General features: G+C 35.9%; 1 protein-coding gene across 18 annotated transcripts in view; it reads left to right on the top strand.

Annotated features, from left to right (window-relative positions):
- Positions 1 to 17,626, top strand: part of KDM6A (lysine demethylase 6A) — a 181,540-nt gene extending 163,914 nt beyond the window's left edge. For 11 of the 18 annotated variants that reach the window (XM_081566393.1, XM_081566394.1, XM_081566391.1 and 8 more), the window contains 4 exons: positions 424 to 565; positions 13,133 to 13,259; positions 15,441 to 15,611; positions 16,755 to 17,626. In XM_081566393.1, coding sequence (XP_081422519.1) covers positions 424 to 565; positions 13,133 to 13,259; positions 15,441 to 15,611; positions 16,755 to 16,781 — 467 coding nt within the window. In that variant the 3' untranslated portion in view covers positions 16,782 to 17,626. Of the gene's footprint in view, positions 1 to 423; positions 566 to 12,298; positions 12,407 to 13,132; positions 13,260 to 15,440; positions 15,612 to 16,754 lie in introns of all 18 variants that reach the window. The other 7 variants (XM_081566390.1, XM_081566383.1, XM_081566387.1 and 4 more) reach the window with 1 other exon arrangement.
- Positions 17,627 to 17,951: the final 325 nt, after the last annotated feature.

Here is a 17,951-nt window from a genome sequence, read left to right as displayed (position 1 = left end):
AAATCTGTTTGAATTATGCCTGCCTTTAGGCAGTATTAAGATTATGGCCTCCCAAGCCAGACGACCTGGATTAGGACCAGAACCTGGCTTTTGCAACTTTGGGCAAGCTACAGAACCTCTCTGGGCCTCAATTTCTTCATCTATATAATGGAAATGATATAATTAATAAGGTAACAGCAAAGATTAAATGGTATAATATCGTGAAATACTTCAGCACAGTGTGTGGCACAAAGTTATAGTAAGCACTCTTTATATGATCACTACTATTATTATCAGAATTATTTTTTGTAACCTTAAAAATATTTTTGTAATATTTTGAGATTTTTAGAATTGGTATTGATGGTATCATCTAAGAAAGTGATAATGGTTATCTTCTTATCTTTGGTACTTTGGGTTGCTTTATAACTGTTTTTTTTTTCCTAGCCTGCCAGTATAAATTGGCAGTGGAACGGTACGAATGGAACAAATTGCAAAGTGTGAAGTCAATAGTACCCATGGTTCATCTTTCCTGGAATATGGCACGAAATATCAAGGTCTCAGATCCAAAGCTTTTTGAAATGATTAAGTAAGTGCTTTCTAAAACTGCTGTAGCCCCTCTCTTTTGGGGGAGTGTTAACTATTCAGTACTTTGTCCCACCCCATAGAATTATGTTGACATCAAAACAAAATGGTCCAGATGTTTAACAAAACATAATATAAGAGAATCCATATGTTAAAAGTATTTTTCCCTTCAAAATAGTCAGTACACTGTGGTACAAAGAGGAACAAAGGCACAAATAATTCTAAACCAATAGATTCACAAACCTGTGCTGAACCACTCAATACCTAGGAGAAACTTTAGTTTTAATACTGAAAGATTGCACTTAGTATCAGAGGGAGGGAATGGCATCAGAAAATATTTTCTGGTATAGAAAATTAGCATTTAATATAGGCATTCGGCTTAAATGTTAATTTTTTAAAATTTTAATTTAATCATCCATCTTATCATTGTCCCGTTTCTTATCTGCTTTAAACACTTAATACAAGTTACATGAATACATATATCCCAGTAAGCATCTCATTTATTACCACAGTTTCTATCCTAGCTACTTTATAAATTTTTTTAGGAGTAATATTTTCAAACAGTGCTATATAGCAGTGTTTCCCCAGAGTGTTTTCTACCACTACTACTTCTGACCCCAAAAGATGGGGAACTCTGGTCAAAGAAATATGGGAATGATGGATTATATAAAGTTCAACAGGCTTCCCTTGAGGCTTAGCTGGTAAAGTATCCGCCTGCCATGCAGGAGACCTGGGTTCGTTCGATTCTTGGGCTGGAGAGATCCCCTGGAGAAGGGAAAGGCTACCCACTCCAGTATTCTGGGCTAGAGAATTCCATGGGTCCATGGGGTCGCAAAGAGTCGGACACGACTGAGATGCTTTCACTTCACATAAAGTTCAACAGGTCCTTTATTTTTTTAATTTTTGGTAAAACGTTTTAGAGACTGTAAGGTTGGTATATTTTTTGAGTGGGGGAAAAGGATTATAATGTATTGTATTTCCCAAACGTGTATGTTTGACCAGTATCTTTAAAGAATTGATCTCACAAACTCATTTTGAAATACACCACTTTATACTCACTAACAAAATTAGTTTGTCTTCATCTTTGTTAAAATAGTACTTACCTTAAAGTATTTCTCCTACAGCTGTATTAATTTGGCCAGCATGTGTTGTTTTCAAAATATTGTCTTTTGAAAAGAACCCTAGCTTCTTAAAGTGATTTCAAACCCAAATCTAAAATATTATTCAAACAAAAATTGTGTAGCTGTGTATTATTTTATTCCTTTATCATTTACACTAGTTTATCTAGTCCTAGACAGAAGTAATAGGGGGAGACAAAAGGTAACAAAAAACAAGCCATAGCAAGTAATGTACAAATCCTTTAAAATGCTGGATCTTAGGTACCATACTCTATAAATGTGATTGGTAGTGGGATTATCCTATCATAACTCAGATTGGTCTTTTTCGCTGAAGAGTAAGTTTGAGGTTACTTCCTGGAGAAAAAATTATGTAAAGTCACCCAAGATAATAGCAAGTTGAAAAAGGGCATAAACTAAAGTCTAACTCGGATCACCAAAAGGTAAAGGGATGGTATAGTATGGAAACCATTTATATGTAACAGCTCTAAAGACTGGAAGTGACTCATTATATTTTGGGTTCAGTTCAGTTCAGTTGCTCAGTCGTGTCCAACTCTTGGCGACCCCATGCACGGCAGCACACCAGGCCTCCCTGTTCATCACCAGTTCCTGGAATTTACTCAAACTCATGTCCATTGAGTCAGTGATGCTATGCAACCATCTCATCCTCTGTCGTCCCCTTCTCCTCCTGCCTTCAATCTTTCCCAGCATCAGGGTCTCTTCAAATGAGTCAGTTCTTCGCATCAGGTGGCCAAAGTATTGGAGTTTCAGCTTCAGCATCAGTCCTTCCAATGAATATTCAGGACTGATCTCCTTTAGGATGGACTGGTTGGATATCCTTGCAGTCCAAGGGACTCTCAAGAGTCTTCTCCAACACCACAGTTCAAAAGCATCAATTCTTTGGGGCTCAGCTTTCTTTATAGTCCAACTCTCACATCCATACATGACTGCTGGAAAAACTATAGCTTTAGCTAGACGGACCTTTGTTGGCAAAGTAATGTTTTTTAATATGCTGTCTAGGTTCGTCATAGCTTTCCTTCCAAGGAGTAAGCGTCTTTTAATTTCATGGCTGCAATCACCATCTGCAGTGATTTTAGAGCCCAAAAAAATAAAGTCTGTCACTGTTTTCACTGTTTCCCTATCTATTTGCCATGAAGAGATTGGACCAGATGCCATGATCTTAGTTTTCTGAACGTTGAGTTAAGCCAACTTTTTCACTCTCCTCTTCCACTTTCATCAAGGGGCTCTTTAGTTCTTTGCTTTCTGCCAAAAGGGTGGTGTCATCTGCATATCTGAGGTTATTGATATTTCTCCTGGCAATCTTGATTCCAGCTTGTGCTTCATCCAGTCCATCATTTTGCATGATGTACTCTGCATATAAGTTAAATAAGCAGGGTGACAATATACAGTTTTGATGTACCCCTTTCCCCATTTGGAACCAATCTGTTGTTCTGTGTCCGGTTCGAACCATTGGCTCTTGACCTGCATATAGATTTCTCACAAGGCAGGTAAGGTGATCTGGTATTCCCATCTCTTTAAGAATTTTCTACAGTTTGTTGTGATCCACACAGTCAAAGGCTTTTAGCATAGTCAGTGAAGCAGAAGTTGATGTTTTCTGAAATTCTCTTGCTTTTTCTATGATCCAAAGGATGCTGGCAATTTGATCTCTGACTCCTCTGCCTTTTGGTCTAATCTACCTATCATTTGATCCCAGTTCCCTAAATATATTTGGAATTTCACCAGCCAACATTGGTCCTTTTATTTGTACTTTCTTTTTATTTAATGAATATTTGCTGACTAGATGCAAGCCTCTGGGTTAAGCACTGAGAGTGTGTTTATATATACACACACACACACACACATACATATATATACACATATACACACATATATATATACACACACACACAGCATAGTTGCTGTCTTGAAGTGAAAGTTAATGCATAAAATAAACAGATTGAAAGAAACACAACAGATCCACTCAGTACTTTCCAGCCCCACGGAGTCAGAGCAATCTGTGTATTCTGGGATGCAGATATTTTGTGTGAAGGGTGAAGATGTGGAGGCAGGGAGAAGATAGAAGTATAGCATCTAAAGCCAATTTAAGAGCAAACTCTTGGACCATTAGAAAGCTTCTTCACTTCATCCATAAAATAGTACCATGTCTCCTTTGGTCCAATACAGTCATGTTTTCCTCAAATGAGGGAATAAATCCCTTTTCTTCAGTAGAGCACCAGGCGAAATATTTGACTTTCGTGAAGAGGCCCTGTTACAGTAACTCTGAAATCTTACTCAGCATGATAAGCTGCTTACATTGTGAGAAGCTTAGGGGAAATCCAACTGCCTAGAGGTGGTAAATTCATACTCACTTTAGACATCTTCACTTCGTCCTGCTCTCATTTTCTCCCTAACACCTACCTCCTTTGCCCTCCCTCCTGACTTCCCTACTGCGTATTTGCACAAGTTGAAATATATATATTGTAGTGAGAGCTTGGAGTCCTAACCACTGGACCACCAAGGAATTCTCTGAAATGTATATATGTTGTATGATACAACTCTACTCTGTGTGTGTGTGCTGAAAACAGTTGATGGTACATTCTGGCTTGAGCACAATGGGCCGTGTGATGAGTAGTAGAAAGTTCTTAGTGGCAAATCACGTATTGTGTGCCAGACTTAAGTTTTTTCTGTTGGAGAGCTTTGAGTAAGTTTTTTAACTAAGAAGGTCTAATTTGAGTTTCATAAAAATGTTTCTGGTAGTTAAATGGAATTAGCTTCTGGATGATAAGATACAATTCTGGGTTCTAAATGGTTTAGTAATAATGTTAGTTAGTAAACTGAGCTTGATCCTTAGCCAGGCACTGAGCAAAATGGTTCCCAGGCTGTATTTCAGGTGTGCCTCTCCGTATCCCATGGTCACCTGTTTGGTTAGAGCCAAGATTTAAGCCCATATCTGTCTTACGTAAAAGCTATTTGCATGTATCTGTGACACGGAGCTTCATTTTGAAACAGTAACAGGTTTGAAGAGCCAGTGAAATAGTTGTATAGAAGCTGGTTTATTGGAAGCTGTAGTTTTTCAGAAGCTGTAGGAAACGCAGGATTCCAGAGAGCAAAGTCAGAGCTGACTGACTAGGGGGTCTTCTAACTAGTGGTTTGAGATGGCCTTGAGAGGAAGGGGAGGGGTGGAGTTGGGGACAGAACTTGGGGAAATACTTCTATTTAAGAAAAGCAAATAGGAGAACTAGGTAAAGGTTGGAAGAGAACACAGAGAATGTATTGTTACAGAAATAAAGAGGGAGTCTTTTCTCACAAGCTCAGTTTCACTGTAAAACTGTATCCACATCATTGCTTTGCTCCTCGAATCTAATATTTTGCCAGCAAACAAAGTAGTACTTGCACTGGCTCATGAGCTATACCAATTTTTAAGAAATGGTTCTCCCTTATAATACCTTCCCTCTACTTTGAGTCATTTTCTTCATCTCCTTCCTGTTCACTCCACCATCCACAGTATTTTGGCTTTCTACCTCAATATGCTCCTGTCACTTGTCTTGCTGAGGTCACCAGCAACAACAAACTATTCTAAACATACAAAGGCACAGATACAAACTTTCTTTCAAATCCCCATTTGTACCTTATATCTGACCCCTACTTCCCTTGTCAGCCATTTCTCCATTTTGTTTAGATGTGTCCTTGAATTTTCTACTTATTTTTACCATTTCACTTGGTATCTTAAGCCATCTTTACTATGAACTGCAATTTTTACACCCACCTTTCTCCTCCTTTGAATTATCTTTCAGTAAAGTATTGATTCATTGTACATTTGATGATACGAATTGTAGGCTGTTTTCAAAGAAAAAAATATCTGCTAGATGTAAGAAGTGAGTGGAGAAGATTTGCAAAGATGTTCTTTCTTAACTTTCTCCTTGCATTATTGCTTTTAATTCTTAAATACTGTAAACTTACAATGTGTGATTTTTAGGTTTTCATGGTTAAATAGTAAGTCTGCCCAACCATAAAGAATCTAAGCAAAATTTACATGTGCCTTCATATACACTCACTCACTCAGCTCTACCCAGTTATTTTCATTCTTTTATTTATCTATAGACTGAGTTGGAACTCAGGTATTGTGCTAGGTGACAGAAGGATCTGATCACTTCTCAGACTGCTTAAAAGTAAATGGGGGGAATAGTCAAAATGTTAAAAATACATGATCTTTGGTTTAATGATGGAGATACTGTTTTAAGACAAAAACCATGGGAGAGCACAGAGGAAGGCACTTCTTAGGGGAACATTTTAGAAAAGGCTTCATAAAAGTAATACTACACCTCCATAGTCGTTTATCCCAAACCCCTTAGACCAAATACATTTTGATATTCTGAATTCTTTGGATTTAGAAAAATAATACAGTGCATTTATTTTACCCTCCCACCAGCTTATGGCAGTATGCTGGAATCAAATACATTAATATTTCTACAGTAAAACATAAATAGTCACTCTCATGAGCTAAGTAAAAACTCTAGAAAGCCCCAGGTCAAGTTTTAACACCAGTGAGTTTATGCAAAATTTATGAAAAATTTGTGGGATTATAAAAAATTATGAACTGTATTTGCACCGAGTGATTAATAATGGGACATGATGTTCTCTCCTGTTGTCACCATTTTGAGCATGAATTACCTGTAGTTATTTTTAAAAGTCAATACCATTCTTGTTTTTTTCTTTGTACTTTTAAATTCAAGTTGAATCTTTTGGAGCCTTGCAATTTCATAAAGTCATTCATCTGAGTAAGTCATTTAGTAAATCTCAAAATTTCTGCATCCTAGCTGTGTTTCTAAAATACAGTCATCTTCATACTCTCCTTCACATTCTTCCAGATGTCTCCTACATTGGCATGAGTCAGAGGAATACTCATTATCTTGATTACTTCTTTCATTTCATACTGCAATGAACTTGACTTGAAAAGTTCATAGCCTAACTCCTTAGGAACATTTTAGTGGAAGCTTAGTGCATTAGCTTCTCTTTTGGTTTCCTCCACCGTTTCAATGAACATAAACTTTTTTCCACGTACCCCATATACTGAAAGCAAGCTTGATTTCTCCTTCTTTAGACTAAACTCTGAAATGTCTCTCAGGATTAAGCCGTACTGGATCATTTATATCAGCTAAAGAGTATAGATTTAAAATTTTGTTGCTAAACATTTCAAGTAGACTTAACATTGACAGCAGCTGCTAATGAGAAGCCTTTAGAATTTTTAATCTTTTTAATAATCAAATTTGCATGTTAGATCACTTGCCAGCAAGATAAGTACTCAGTGGAGGGCAGAAGATTTAGAGGCATATTAGAAGGTATTTGTTATATTTCAGATAAGAAGGAAGACAAAGGATAGAAGGTAAAATAGATGTATTGATTAATTGAGTAGTGGAGGTAAGAGGGGAATCAGGATTGCTGGGGTTTTGGCTTGGGCCATGCAGTAAGATATTTATTCTTGTTGATGAAACTGGGAGTAAAGGAAGAAAAGAATAAATGGGTTAGATATGGGAAGTGATGATTACCAGCTTTGCTGGCTCTAGGCAGGTAGAACTCTTAATTCCTTTTATGATGTTTGAGTGGGAATCTTTTTAATGTAACCACCAGATGGATATATGGTTCTATTTTTTAGAAAAGGAGTCTGAGATACACATTTGTATCTCTTAGCTGGCTGATAGGTAATCCCTGCTAAGATGTTAGCTGTTGAGTTTTCTGAACCATTAGCTATCCTTAAAGTAGACCAGTGCCCACGCAAAGAAATGAATTAAGGAAGACAATAAATGCAAAGCTACTGATCTCTTCTTTCAGTTCACTGAACTATGACTGTCTTTCCATTTTAATATATCTTATCCTCTAAAATATATTAGGGACCTATATATTAGGATATATAAAATATATCTAGACAAACAGCTTTTAAATGATCTGTTTTGTGTTCTTTTAGGTATAACTATTATACTTTCAGTTGGCATTCATTGCACAATTTTTTCAAATTAAAAAAAAAGTCATTAAATAATTATTTTAACACAATTGAAAATTTTCACTTAAGTTCAAATATTGATCACTAACTTTTGGGCGCTAATCTAAGCATGTATATAACATATGTACTCATAATAGTACATAGTTAGATGTGCCCTCTTTACATTTGAGGAAACTGAGACTTATGGGTAGAGCTGGGGTATGAACCCAGGCAGTCTAGCTCCAGAATCTGCTCTTTCATAGGAGCTTTTTCTGTGGCTTTTTCTCTGTGATCTCTCATGGCTCTGATCATAAAAACATGGTGATTTGCTGAAAAATATTGTTACAGATTTTAGCCATTGTTTCTAATGAAGTAAGAGGTTCAACTGGTCCTTCCTTGCCTAATCATAAGAATCACTTGAGACCCTTATTAAAATTGATTTCTAGACTCTGTTCCTAATAAGTAAATTCAAAGCTCTGTGTGAAGAACCCTGGGAATCTCTTTCACAGTGATCTAGATGAATCCTATGATCCAGACAAGTTAGGGACACCCTAGTCTAGATTTGATCTCTTTTAGAACTAATAATATTTTTGTTTCCCCTTTTTTTTCACACATATTATAGATTATTAGCCTATCTACCCTGTTACCTATATAATGTATACTTTACCACTAGCACTGAGTTTTTGAGTATAAATTAAAGCAAACTGTTACCTTTTTCCTTTGATTCCCATGTTTCATTGGGTGTTTGAAGTGTTCTACATCTCTACAGTCATAGCCTATTGGCCTAATAAACTGAGTAAGTGGTATCGCCACATAGCATAGATTCTAGTGCTGTTGTCCTTGGGGGGTTATATTTAACCATACAGTGTTTTGTGATAACATTGAGCAAACAAAATCTAAACAATCCAAAAGCTCTCCATTCTCATGGTTAACACATATTTGCTTTCATGCTTGTTTTTTCTGAGAGTTTAAAATTCTTAAGATACTCATTTCTTCATTGACTGAGACCTTGATTTTCAGCCATGTGGTTGGTTTAAATGAAACTGTTAGATGTCTTACTGACATTCAGACACTCACTGCTGTCTAGGTGAATCTACCTCTGGAGTGACATGTGGCAAGTTTTGAGGGCTTACCTGTTGGCTCACTTTGCCTACATGGCTCTTTCAGTAAGACAGATTGGGCAAGGCAAGGTACTTGGTATACTTTTGAAAGTTGTATATCATCTACTTCTTAGTGGCAGAGATTGTTACCATAAAGACTTTAGAAGTGCCATACCAAGTTAAACCATGCTGCTGCTTATCTCCACACCAATATTTGGGAACTTGCTTTGAAAACCTTAGGTTACCCCCAAAATATCAGAGTAATCCCAGCGTTTTCTTAACTTTAGCATAATCTAATATCACTCTGGCTTCACTCCTTTATTCTCCTAGTCCAGAAACCTCATCCCAAGATTAAAGTCATAAGAACAGTTGTTTAGTCCCTAAATAATCCCCACACTACCTTTGCTCATGGAATTCCTTTTGCCTGGACGGTGCCTTCCTCCCACTTCTCCTTCCTGTCTCATCTAAATTGGCAACTTCTTTTTGTTTTTGTTTTTTAATTGGCAGCTTCTTTATGAAAACTTTTGTGAGTTCTACCTCCCTCTCCTTTTAGCATCCATGACATACTAAGTCTGTCTGTCTTTTGCCTAATGTATTGATTTATGAATAGACTGTGTATGATCATTTGTCCTCATTGTCTTCCATTTTTTTATTGTAATATTTCAAGTATATTTTCATTTCTATCACCTACGGCAAGCCGTTTCCTAATATTCCATCCCACTTTAGTTTTCATTTTTGCCAAATGGGTTTTTGGTTGGATTATGTTCTTCTCTATAACCTCAAATACATCTGGCCCTCAATCAGCCTCTTGTGATTTGCTTCCAAGCCAAATCTGCCTTTAATCGCCCCTGCTTTTTGTGTAGTCTTTTATCCAAACAACTAAAAACATTAGTCCTAAAACCAGATTGATCTTGACTGATCTTGCAAAGTCAAAGGGAAGTTTGATTCCCAACTTCTCTAGCTCCTGAAATCCTGAAATTTCTGACCCCGTCCCTAAGATGCATTTGAAACAGCATCTTCTATCTTCTTAAACTTTTTGCTAGTGATTTATTATTTTGCTTTTTGACAGATTGAATTTTTTTATTGAAATATAATTGATTTGCAATGTTATGTTAATTTCTGCCATATAGCAAAGTGATTTAGTTATTTATATGTAGTTAGCCATACCTTTCAGCATGTGAGATCTTAGTTCCCCAACCAGGGATCAGACCCGTGCCCCCTGCATTGGAAGTGTGGAGTCTTAACCACTGAACCTCCAGGGAAGTCCCAGTTACACACATATATACTTCTTTCTTGCAGTCTTTTTCCATTATGATTTATCTCAAGATATTGAATAGAGTTACCTATGCTATACGTAGGACCTTGTCATTTATCCATTCTGTATGTAATAGTTGACATCTGCTAACTCCAAATTCCCAGTCCATCCCTCCCCAATTCCCATCCCCCTCCCCCTGTAGCAGTCACAAATCTGTTTACCATGTCTGTGAATCTGTTGCTGTTTCATAGATAGGTTGAACAAATTGAATTCTTAATTGCTATGCAGTAAACTTATTAAAATTCCGCAAAACTAAAATGAGGAAACTGCAACCCTGATTTTATTTGACTTTTACTTTTTAGCTCCTCAATACACTCAAAACATTGTCTTCATATAAAATCAGTCTGGGATTATTCAAAGCAGAACAGATTACTGTTAAGTCAAATTTTGACTATTATATGTGTATCTTTCCTAGGATCTTTTCCTTAAATCTCTTTATTTTCTATTTATTTTCCCCTGCCCTTCAGTTAAATCAGATTCCTTCTTGAGGACCTGCTCATTGCTGTGGACTCCAGAAGAGCCTCTGTCTCCCTCAATTCTTCTTCTATTCCAACCACTACCTTTTGAAAATGGGAAGGAACAAAAAATTTTACTGTTAAGGAAAAAACATAAGGGCAAAGGGGAAACCGAAATTTGGTTATTCATTGTCAGATCAGATTAATAGAGCTGTTGGTTTTCTTAGATTCCTGTATCTCACAAAATAAAAATTCTGGAGCTGTGATTTCAAAAGCAAAATACTGTTGGCTTAGGATTTATTCTTAGCAGCCTTAGCTCTAACCCTTTATTGTTTGCAGAAGAGGAGTATATTACCTTTTTCCTAGATGAAACTATTATAAATTATAAACTGCAATCTACCTGCCAAAGTAGTAGCATTGGAACTGAAAGTTCATTTGCTGAGTAAAGAGTGGAGGAAGACTCCATAGAACGAGCCTCTGTGTTTGTGGAGGGAAAACTGTGCTGATTGAGAACCTCATCTTCAAAAGAGAAAGGGGGGTTCGTGGGTAAGAACATGTGAAAGGAGACCAGAAGGACGATAGTACAGTGTTAAGATAGTGAGGGGAAACTTGAGATTTTTTGCTTTTACAAACCCCTAGCTCAATAGGGCTTCCCAGGTGGCTCAGTGATAAAGAATCCACCCGCCAAATGCAGGAGACGCAAGTTTGATCCCTGGGTCCCAAAGATCCCCTGGAGAAGCAAGTAGCAACCCACTCCAGTCAGTATTCTTGCCTGGGAAATCCCATGGACAGAGGAGCCTGGCGGGCTATAGTCTTAGGGTCTCAAAGAGTCAGACACAACTGAGCAACTAAACAACAGTCCATCTACTTAAAAATAGCTTTATAGTATCAGTGCCTAGTGCCTTAACATTCTTATTTGTAGAGTGGAGATAATAGTGCCTCCTGCACCAGCGTTATATGGTATAGTATGTGCCAAGTATCTAATATGCTTCCTGTCTGGTTCTTATTTTTAATTACTTATTTATTTTTATTGTATTATTTTTGTTTATTTTCCCACATGGGAGCCTAGTGAAGTCTGTAAATCTCCAAAGGTATCTGCCAAGTTTTGGGCATTATTTTCCTGTGAAAAAGACCTTATTGTGAAGCCCTGCTTGAAAAACTTGTTCGCTTAGATCAGTGTCTTCAGAGATGAAGTGTATGGAACACAGGGAGGGAAAAACGGAGGAGCAGGTACTGTTCAAGAACTAGCAGCAAAGCCTGAGTTTATATACTCTCTGTTTTTGCCATGTTCTCAATTTTTACTTGCTCCTCCCCTGGCATAGCTACACACACATGCACACACCCCTCTTAGCTTTGAGTTGCAACCATAGTCTTAAAGCATTATTTTGTTTCTAAATAAGTTAAACGCCCAAGAATTTGCACTTAAGGAATTTGCCTTAGAACTGTAAAGTTGGTATTACTTTTTGTTTATTAAATAAGTTATCAGACTTTATATATATCTTTAATCATCTTTTTTTTACACTGGCTTTTAACTTATGTGGGTTCTGATAAGTTATAGTATTTTAACCTAGTAACTTATAAAATAGCAAGGAAATATAAGTTAAGAGAAATTTAAATGCTATAATTTATCATACTTTAATCCATAGTCATATCTTTATTGAGCGTCTACTACACGTTTGGCACTGTCCTAAGCACTGAGTAGACTATGCATAAAACAGATAAGACCTTGACTTTCAAACAGCATTCAGTTGCTAAACCCATTTCCTTTTCTTTAGGGTGTTTTCATTGTCTCCAAATTTTAGAGCTGAAAAGTGCCATACAGATCATCTAGTCTATCTTCTGTATTCAAATGAAGAACCTGAGCCACTAAGATTCACAGGAGAGTAAGAGAACTTAGCAAACAACTCCAAGTAATGATAGCAAACTATAGGAAAATCAAAAATTGTGAGAATTTACTGTATCATTAGCATGAGTTTAGAAAACGTGTAAATTATAAGGAAAGTTCAATTATGTTAATATGAATGAAAGATTTCATGGTATTCAAGTCAAAATCAGGGAATTTAGTGTCTTCTTCAACACTACAGTGAAACATTTTTGTATTGTGTGGTGACTATTATCCATAAATACTTTTTTGCTTATATATCAAAAGTTTCAGAAGCAACCATATTAGTGATGCTGTTTATAAGTGTCTAGGTAGTGTTGATAGAAATAATGTGCTTTCCTACTTTACTTAAAATCATAGAATTCACATCTGGGATTCAGACTCCTATTTCAAGGATGAGACATTGACTCCCAAAGAGGTTAATCGACTTGCCCAAATAAGAGCCAAAATTAGCAACTTATATTTAAACAAGGGGTCAGGTTATTATATTTTGATATTCAGATGCCAGTTATTCTCTTTAAATGATCTAATAACTGTCATTATCAGACCTGCTAAGCATTAGTCTTATTTTTTAAATTGGAGAATATCTGAGAAATTGATGAAATAAAAATGAAGTTACAGATATTAGAACAGAATCTCTTGGCATTACTTCTGTTGATACATCTTTCATGCTGAAAATATTCAATATTCAGTTGCTGGTCACAAATAACTTTCCCCCACACTCTAGGTATTGTCTTCTGAGAACTCTGAAGCAGTGTCAGACTTTGAGGGAAGCTCTCATTGCTGCAGGAAAAGAGATTATATGGCATGGGCGAACAAAAGAAGAACCAGCACATTACTGTAGCATTTGTGAGGTAAATAATTGTTCTTATTCAGTTGTTTTATAAACCTCTTACCTCTCCAGTTTTGGTTTCTCTTTAGTTATTTTTTTTAATGTACTTTTATGTAATGCATTTTACTGAAATTGACATTGTGTTCCATGTTATTATTTAACTACTATATTAAAATTTATTCTGGTGAAATGCCATTTCACTAACTGTGAATTAACTGAATTAACTCTAAAAGTATTTACTAGAATCATTTATCTGGTAGATAACAGTTGGCCCTCCCTATCCACAGGTTCCTATCTGTGGATTCAACCAACCACAGATTGAAAATATTTGAGGGTTGAGGAGATATTCCAGAAAGTTCCAGAGAGCATGACTTAAATTTGCCATACACCAACAACTATTTTGTTTTAGGTATTATAGGTAATCTAGAGATGATTTAAATATAAAGGAGGATATGCATAGGTTATATGCAGTTAGTATGCCATTTTTTGTAAGGGACTTGAGCATGCTTAGATTTTGGTACCCATGGAGGGTCCTGGAACCAATCCTCATGGATACTGAGGGACAGCTGTGTTTAACAGATGATAAGTGTCAAGTTAAATCTTGGAATTTTAAACTGGGAACACTCCAGGTGTAGACAGATGCCAGTAAACTGTATATAGTTCAGTGCAGTTTCAGGCAGATGATTGTTCAGTTCTCTCTGGTACAATTCACAGTACATTGGTCAATCTTCTGTGGCCAAGGCTTGCAAGAGATGCAGAAACAAAGATGTGGTACCTGCTCTGAAGGAGCTTACATCCTACTTAGGGAAGACAAATTATAAACAATTCTATTGTATGTGAGACTATGGTGAATGCAAAGTTGGTCTGACTGTTAGGAAGACACTTAAGGGGAGAAAATGATGTGAGTTTCCCCTTTTAGTATTCGCATGAGTTCACCAGAGTATTAACATTTGAGTCCATCCTCTAAGGATGAATATGATTTTAGGCAACTAAAAAATGATAAAGATTGAAGGTGGAATGAATGTTTTTATGAGCTGTAGGAACAGCATGGGAAATGGAATGGTTTCTTCAGAGAAGGGTAAATAGTTTAGTGTGGCTAGAACACAGACTATGTAAATCCCGTTTATAAGTTTGGTTGGTAGGAAGTTCGCAGAACATTTTGAATGATTTTAAGGAATTTGATATTTAACTGAGATCATTGAAGCCATCAAAAGTTTCTGAGCAAGTATGCAAGTTGGGTAAGTATTTCAGAGAGAAAAGTGATTGGAGAGGATGGAGATAAGAAGCTATTGCAGTGGTGTTAAGGGTTGTCATCCTAAGGCCTAAACTAGAACCTGGCAGTGGGAATATTGAAGGAGAGGAATTAAAAAGATATTTCAAGGTAAAATTCACAAGACAACTCATTAAATGGCAGAAGTGAGGAACAAGTTGAAGAATGTTCACAAATTTTCCAACTCAGATTATAAGGTTTATGTTATTTGTTATTGCTCATTGATAGTAATGAAAAACATGGTTAACCCTGGGATTTTAATTAACATAACTTCAAAAAAAGACATGAAGTCATGAGAATTTTCTTTCATTGAATACATTAGCCAGGGATATTAATGATCCATTCCAACCTTGAAATTGTGTAATTTTGACATTGATTTTTATTTGAGATGATTGAATCCATCAAGTTTGTTTTGAGGTTTGGCTAAGCACTAAGCTCTGTGATAAGCTCTGGAGTTTCAGTGATGAGTAAAACATAGTCTTCATCTTTGAGGAGCTGAGGAGCTCAGTCTATTGGGAAAGACAAGTATCCATACACAGTGCTCTGTAATGGCTGCTATCATTGAGAAGTAGAAGGAAAGTAAGGATCACTTTCATCTGATTGTATACTGATGTTTTGAATTTAAAACAAATAAATAGGCTGACCTTGATCAAACTTTTGAATTAGGCTTTTTGCCAGTGGTTTTAATGAGTATGTCATTCCCCTGGGTCACTCCCCTAAAGATGCAGTCCCACCTATGTCTTTGGGTCTGGTAGAAAATAAACCCAGCCTATTAAAGATTCTTAAACAGAGCTATGTTTGTCTTAGTACCCACTCTTAATCAGTAATCACTGTCCACAACTCCCTTGTAAAGTAGAACTCTATATACTGAAGTAGTACAATAAAATAAATACTACTGTATCTATTGAATGCTTTTTCTCTTATATGAACTAGGTGGAAGTTTTTAATCTGCTTTTTGTCACTAATGAGAGCAATTCTCGAAAGACCTACATAGTGCATTGCCAAGATTGTGCAAGAAAAACAAGTGGAAACCTGGAAAATTTTGTGGTGCTAGAACAGTACAAAATGGAGGACCTGATGCAAGTCTATGACCAATTTACATTAGTAAGTGAAACCAACATGTGAGTACATAGTTAGCTGGATAGGGAAGCACCAGAATTTGTTCTGCCACCTGAGTAGGAGGTAATGAAATATTTAAATTTTCCTTTGACTCATTAGATATTTCATGAGGAAATACTCATATTCCCCCCTCCTCCACTTCCAGGTATTTATTTCTATGAGATTGGCATATTTTATTTTTACTTTTCTTCCTGAGTGAGACCAGCCCTAAATAATGTCACAGTAACTACATTTTAAAATCTGTGTGTGCTTTTAGAACACTGTCACATCCTTTGTGTCATTTGATCTCAGTTGATAAAGTGTTTCTGTACATAGGTTATTAGTGTCCACAGAATGAGTCAGTATGTATGCTTTTAAATAACTTCTGCTTTTAGAGCTAATTGTATTTATTTAAAACCTTGTCCTTGCCAGAAGTAGTAACTTTACAGGAATATTCGATGGAGCTTAACTTCCTGGTACATTATATAACCTTATGAAATTCAAGTACCTTTATAAATTGCACACAGTTTTAAATTTTAAACAGCAGATGCTTAGGGGAAAGCATTTTACTCTAGCACATCAATGGTTTTATGAATAAGAAATAGACATAATTTATGAATTGTTGAATTCCTTCAATACTTTTTGTCTTACATATGTGGTCAGAAACTGAATTTTTGAAGTTTAGCTTCTGGTATTTTCACTTGAATAGTCTTCAAGATTGCTTGAAGAAGAAAATTACCTGGAATATGTTAAATAAAGTCTATTATCTAGTTGAGTTAGGTTCTGAAGCAAGTCACTAAGGAAGTTGTAATTGATTTGTTATATTATTTTTTACAAGCCTTTTAATTTTTAAGCAATTTCAAAAAATGGTCAACCTAATAACATTTTAAGAGTTTTTGACTAATTGGTGAAGAAGTACCAAAATGTAGGGTACACTAAGTAGGGTAATGGTCTCAGACTCTTAGGAAAATTGGCCAGGTGGGGAACAGTAACGGAGGTTATACTGGACAAAGTGTGGCAGCCAGTTAAACTTTCTTGAGAATTGCTATTTCCCCTACCTTTATACACAGACCATGTTTGTAGCCTTGAGCTAGGAAACACTATTAATAATTTATATACCAAAGTAACATACTTTACTTTCATTTTCAGGCTCCTCCATTACCATCCTCATCTTGATATTGTTCCACGGACATTAAATGAGACCTTTTCTGCTATTCAGGAAGTAACCCAGTTCTGCACCACTGGTTTTTGTAGCTATCTCGTAAGGCTGCTGGCTGAAAACTGTGTCTATGCAACCTTCCAAGTGCGGAGTGTCAACCAACTGGACAAGGGAGATCTTTGCTCCTACTCCAGGACTCTCACAAAGCTGATCAGCTGTTCTTCAGAAACAAAATAATAATTTCCATGTTTTGTATATATCTGACAAAACTGGCAACATCATACAGACTACTGACTTGAAGACAACCTCTTTTATATTTCTCTATTTCTGGGCTGACGAATTGGTTTTCATCTGTCTTTTCCCCTCTTCAGAATTTTCCTTGGAAAAAAATACTACCCTAGCTGGTCATTTCTTTGTAAGGTAGTTAGAAATTTTAAGTCTTTATTTGGTCAACTTTTTTTTAATGTGAAAAGTTAGGTAAGGAACTTTTTTACTACTTTTATGTTTTTCTGTCTTGTTTTGAAACCATGACGGTTATTACACTTCTGGTTCCTAAATAAAATGTTTAAAAAATTAACAGCCAAGTCACAAAGATAGTGGATTGCACATAGACTAAGGAATAAACTTCAGATTTGTGATTTTTGTTTCTAATCCTGATGTAAATTTACACTATTTATAAATACGTATTTATTGCTTGAAAATATTTGTGAATGGAATGCTGTTATTTTTTCCAGATTTACCTGCCATTGAAATTTTAAGGAGTTCTGTAATTTCAAACACTACTCCTATTACATTTTCTATGTGTAAATAAAACTGCTTAGCATTGTACAGAAACTTTTATTAAAATTGTTTAATGTTTAAAGAGTTTTCTATTGTTTGAGTTTTAAAAAGACTTTATGTACAGTGCCCAGTTTTTGTTCATTTTTCAAATCTGATTATATATATTTTATATATACTTGTGTATGTATATATAATATATATAGAAATCTGGATATATATGTATAAAGATTTAGAACTTAAATTTTTCTCGTTTTAAGTTTCCCATCTATGGTAGATTTTTGAGGTGTCTACTGTAAAGTATTGCTTATAAAAGTATGATTATTTTTAAAGAAATATATATGGTATGTATCTTCAAGACCTAAAATGTCAGACTGGTTTATTGTTAAGTTGCAATTGTGCAATGACAG

This window comes from Giraffa tippelskirchi, chromosome X (assembly GCF_054371585.1).
Source record: "Giraffa tippelskirchi isolate mGirTip1 chromosome X, T2T-mGirTip1v1.2.pri, whole genome shotgun sequence".
In the NCBI taxonomy this organism is placed as follows: Eukaryota; Metazoa; Chordata; class Mammalia; order Artiodactyla; family Giraffidae; genus Giraffa; species Giraffa tippelskirchi.
Note: the sequence above shows the minus strand (reverse complement) of the source record. Positions and strands in the feature narration are given on the sequence as shown.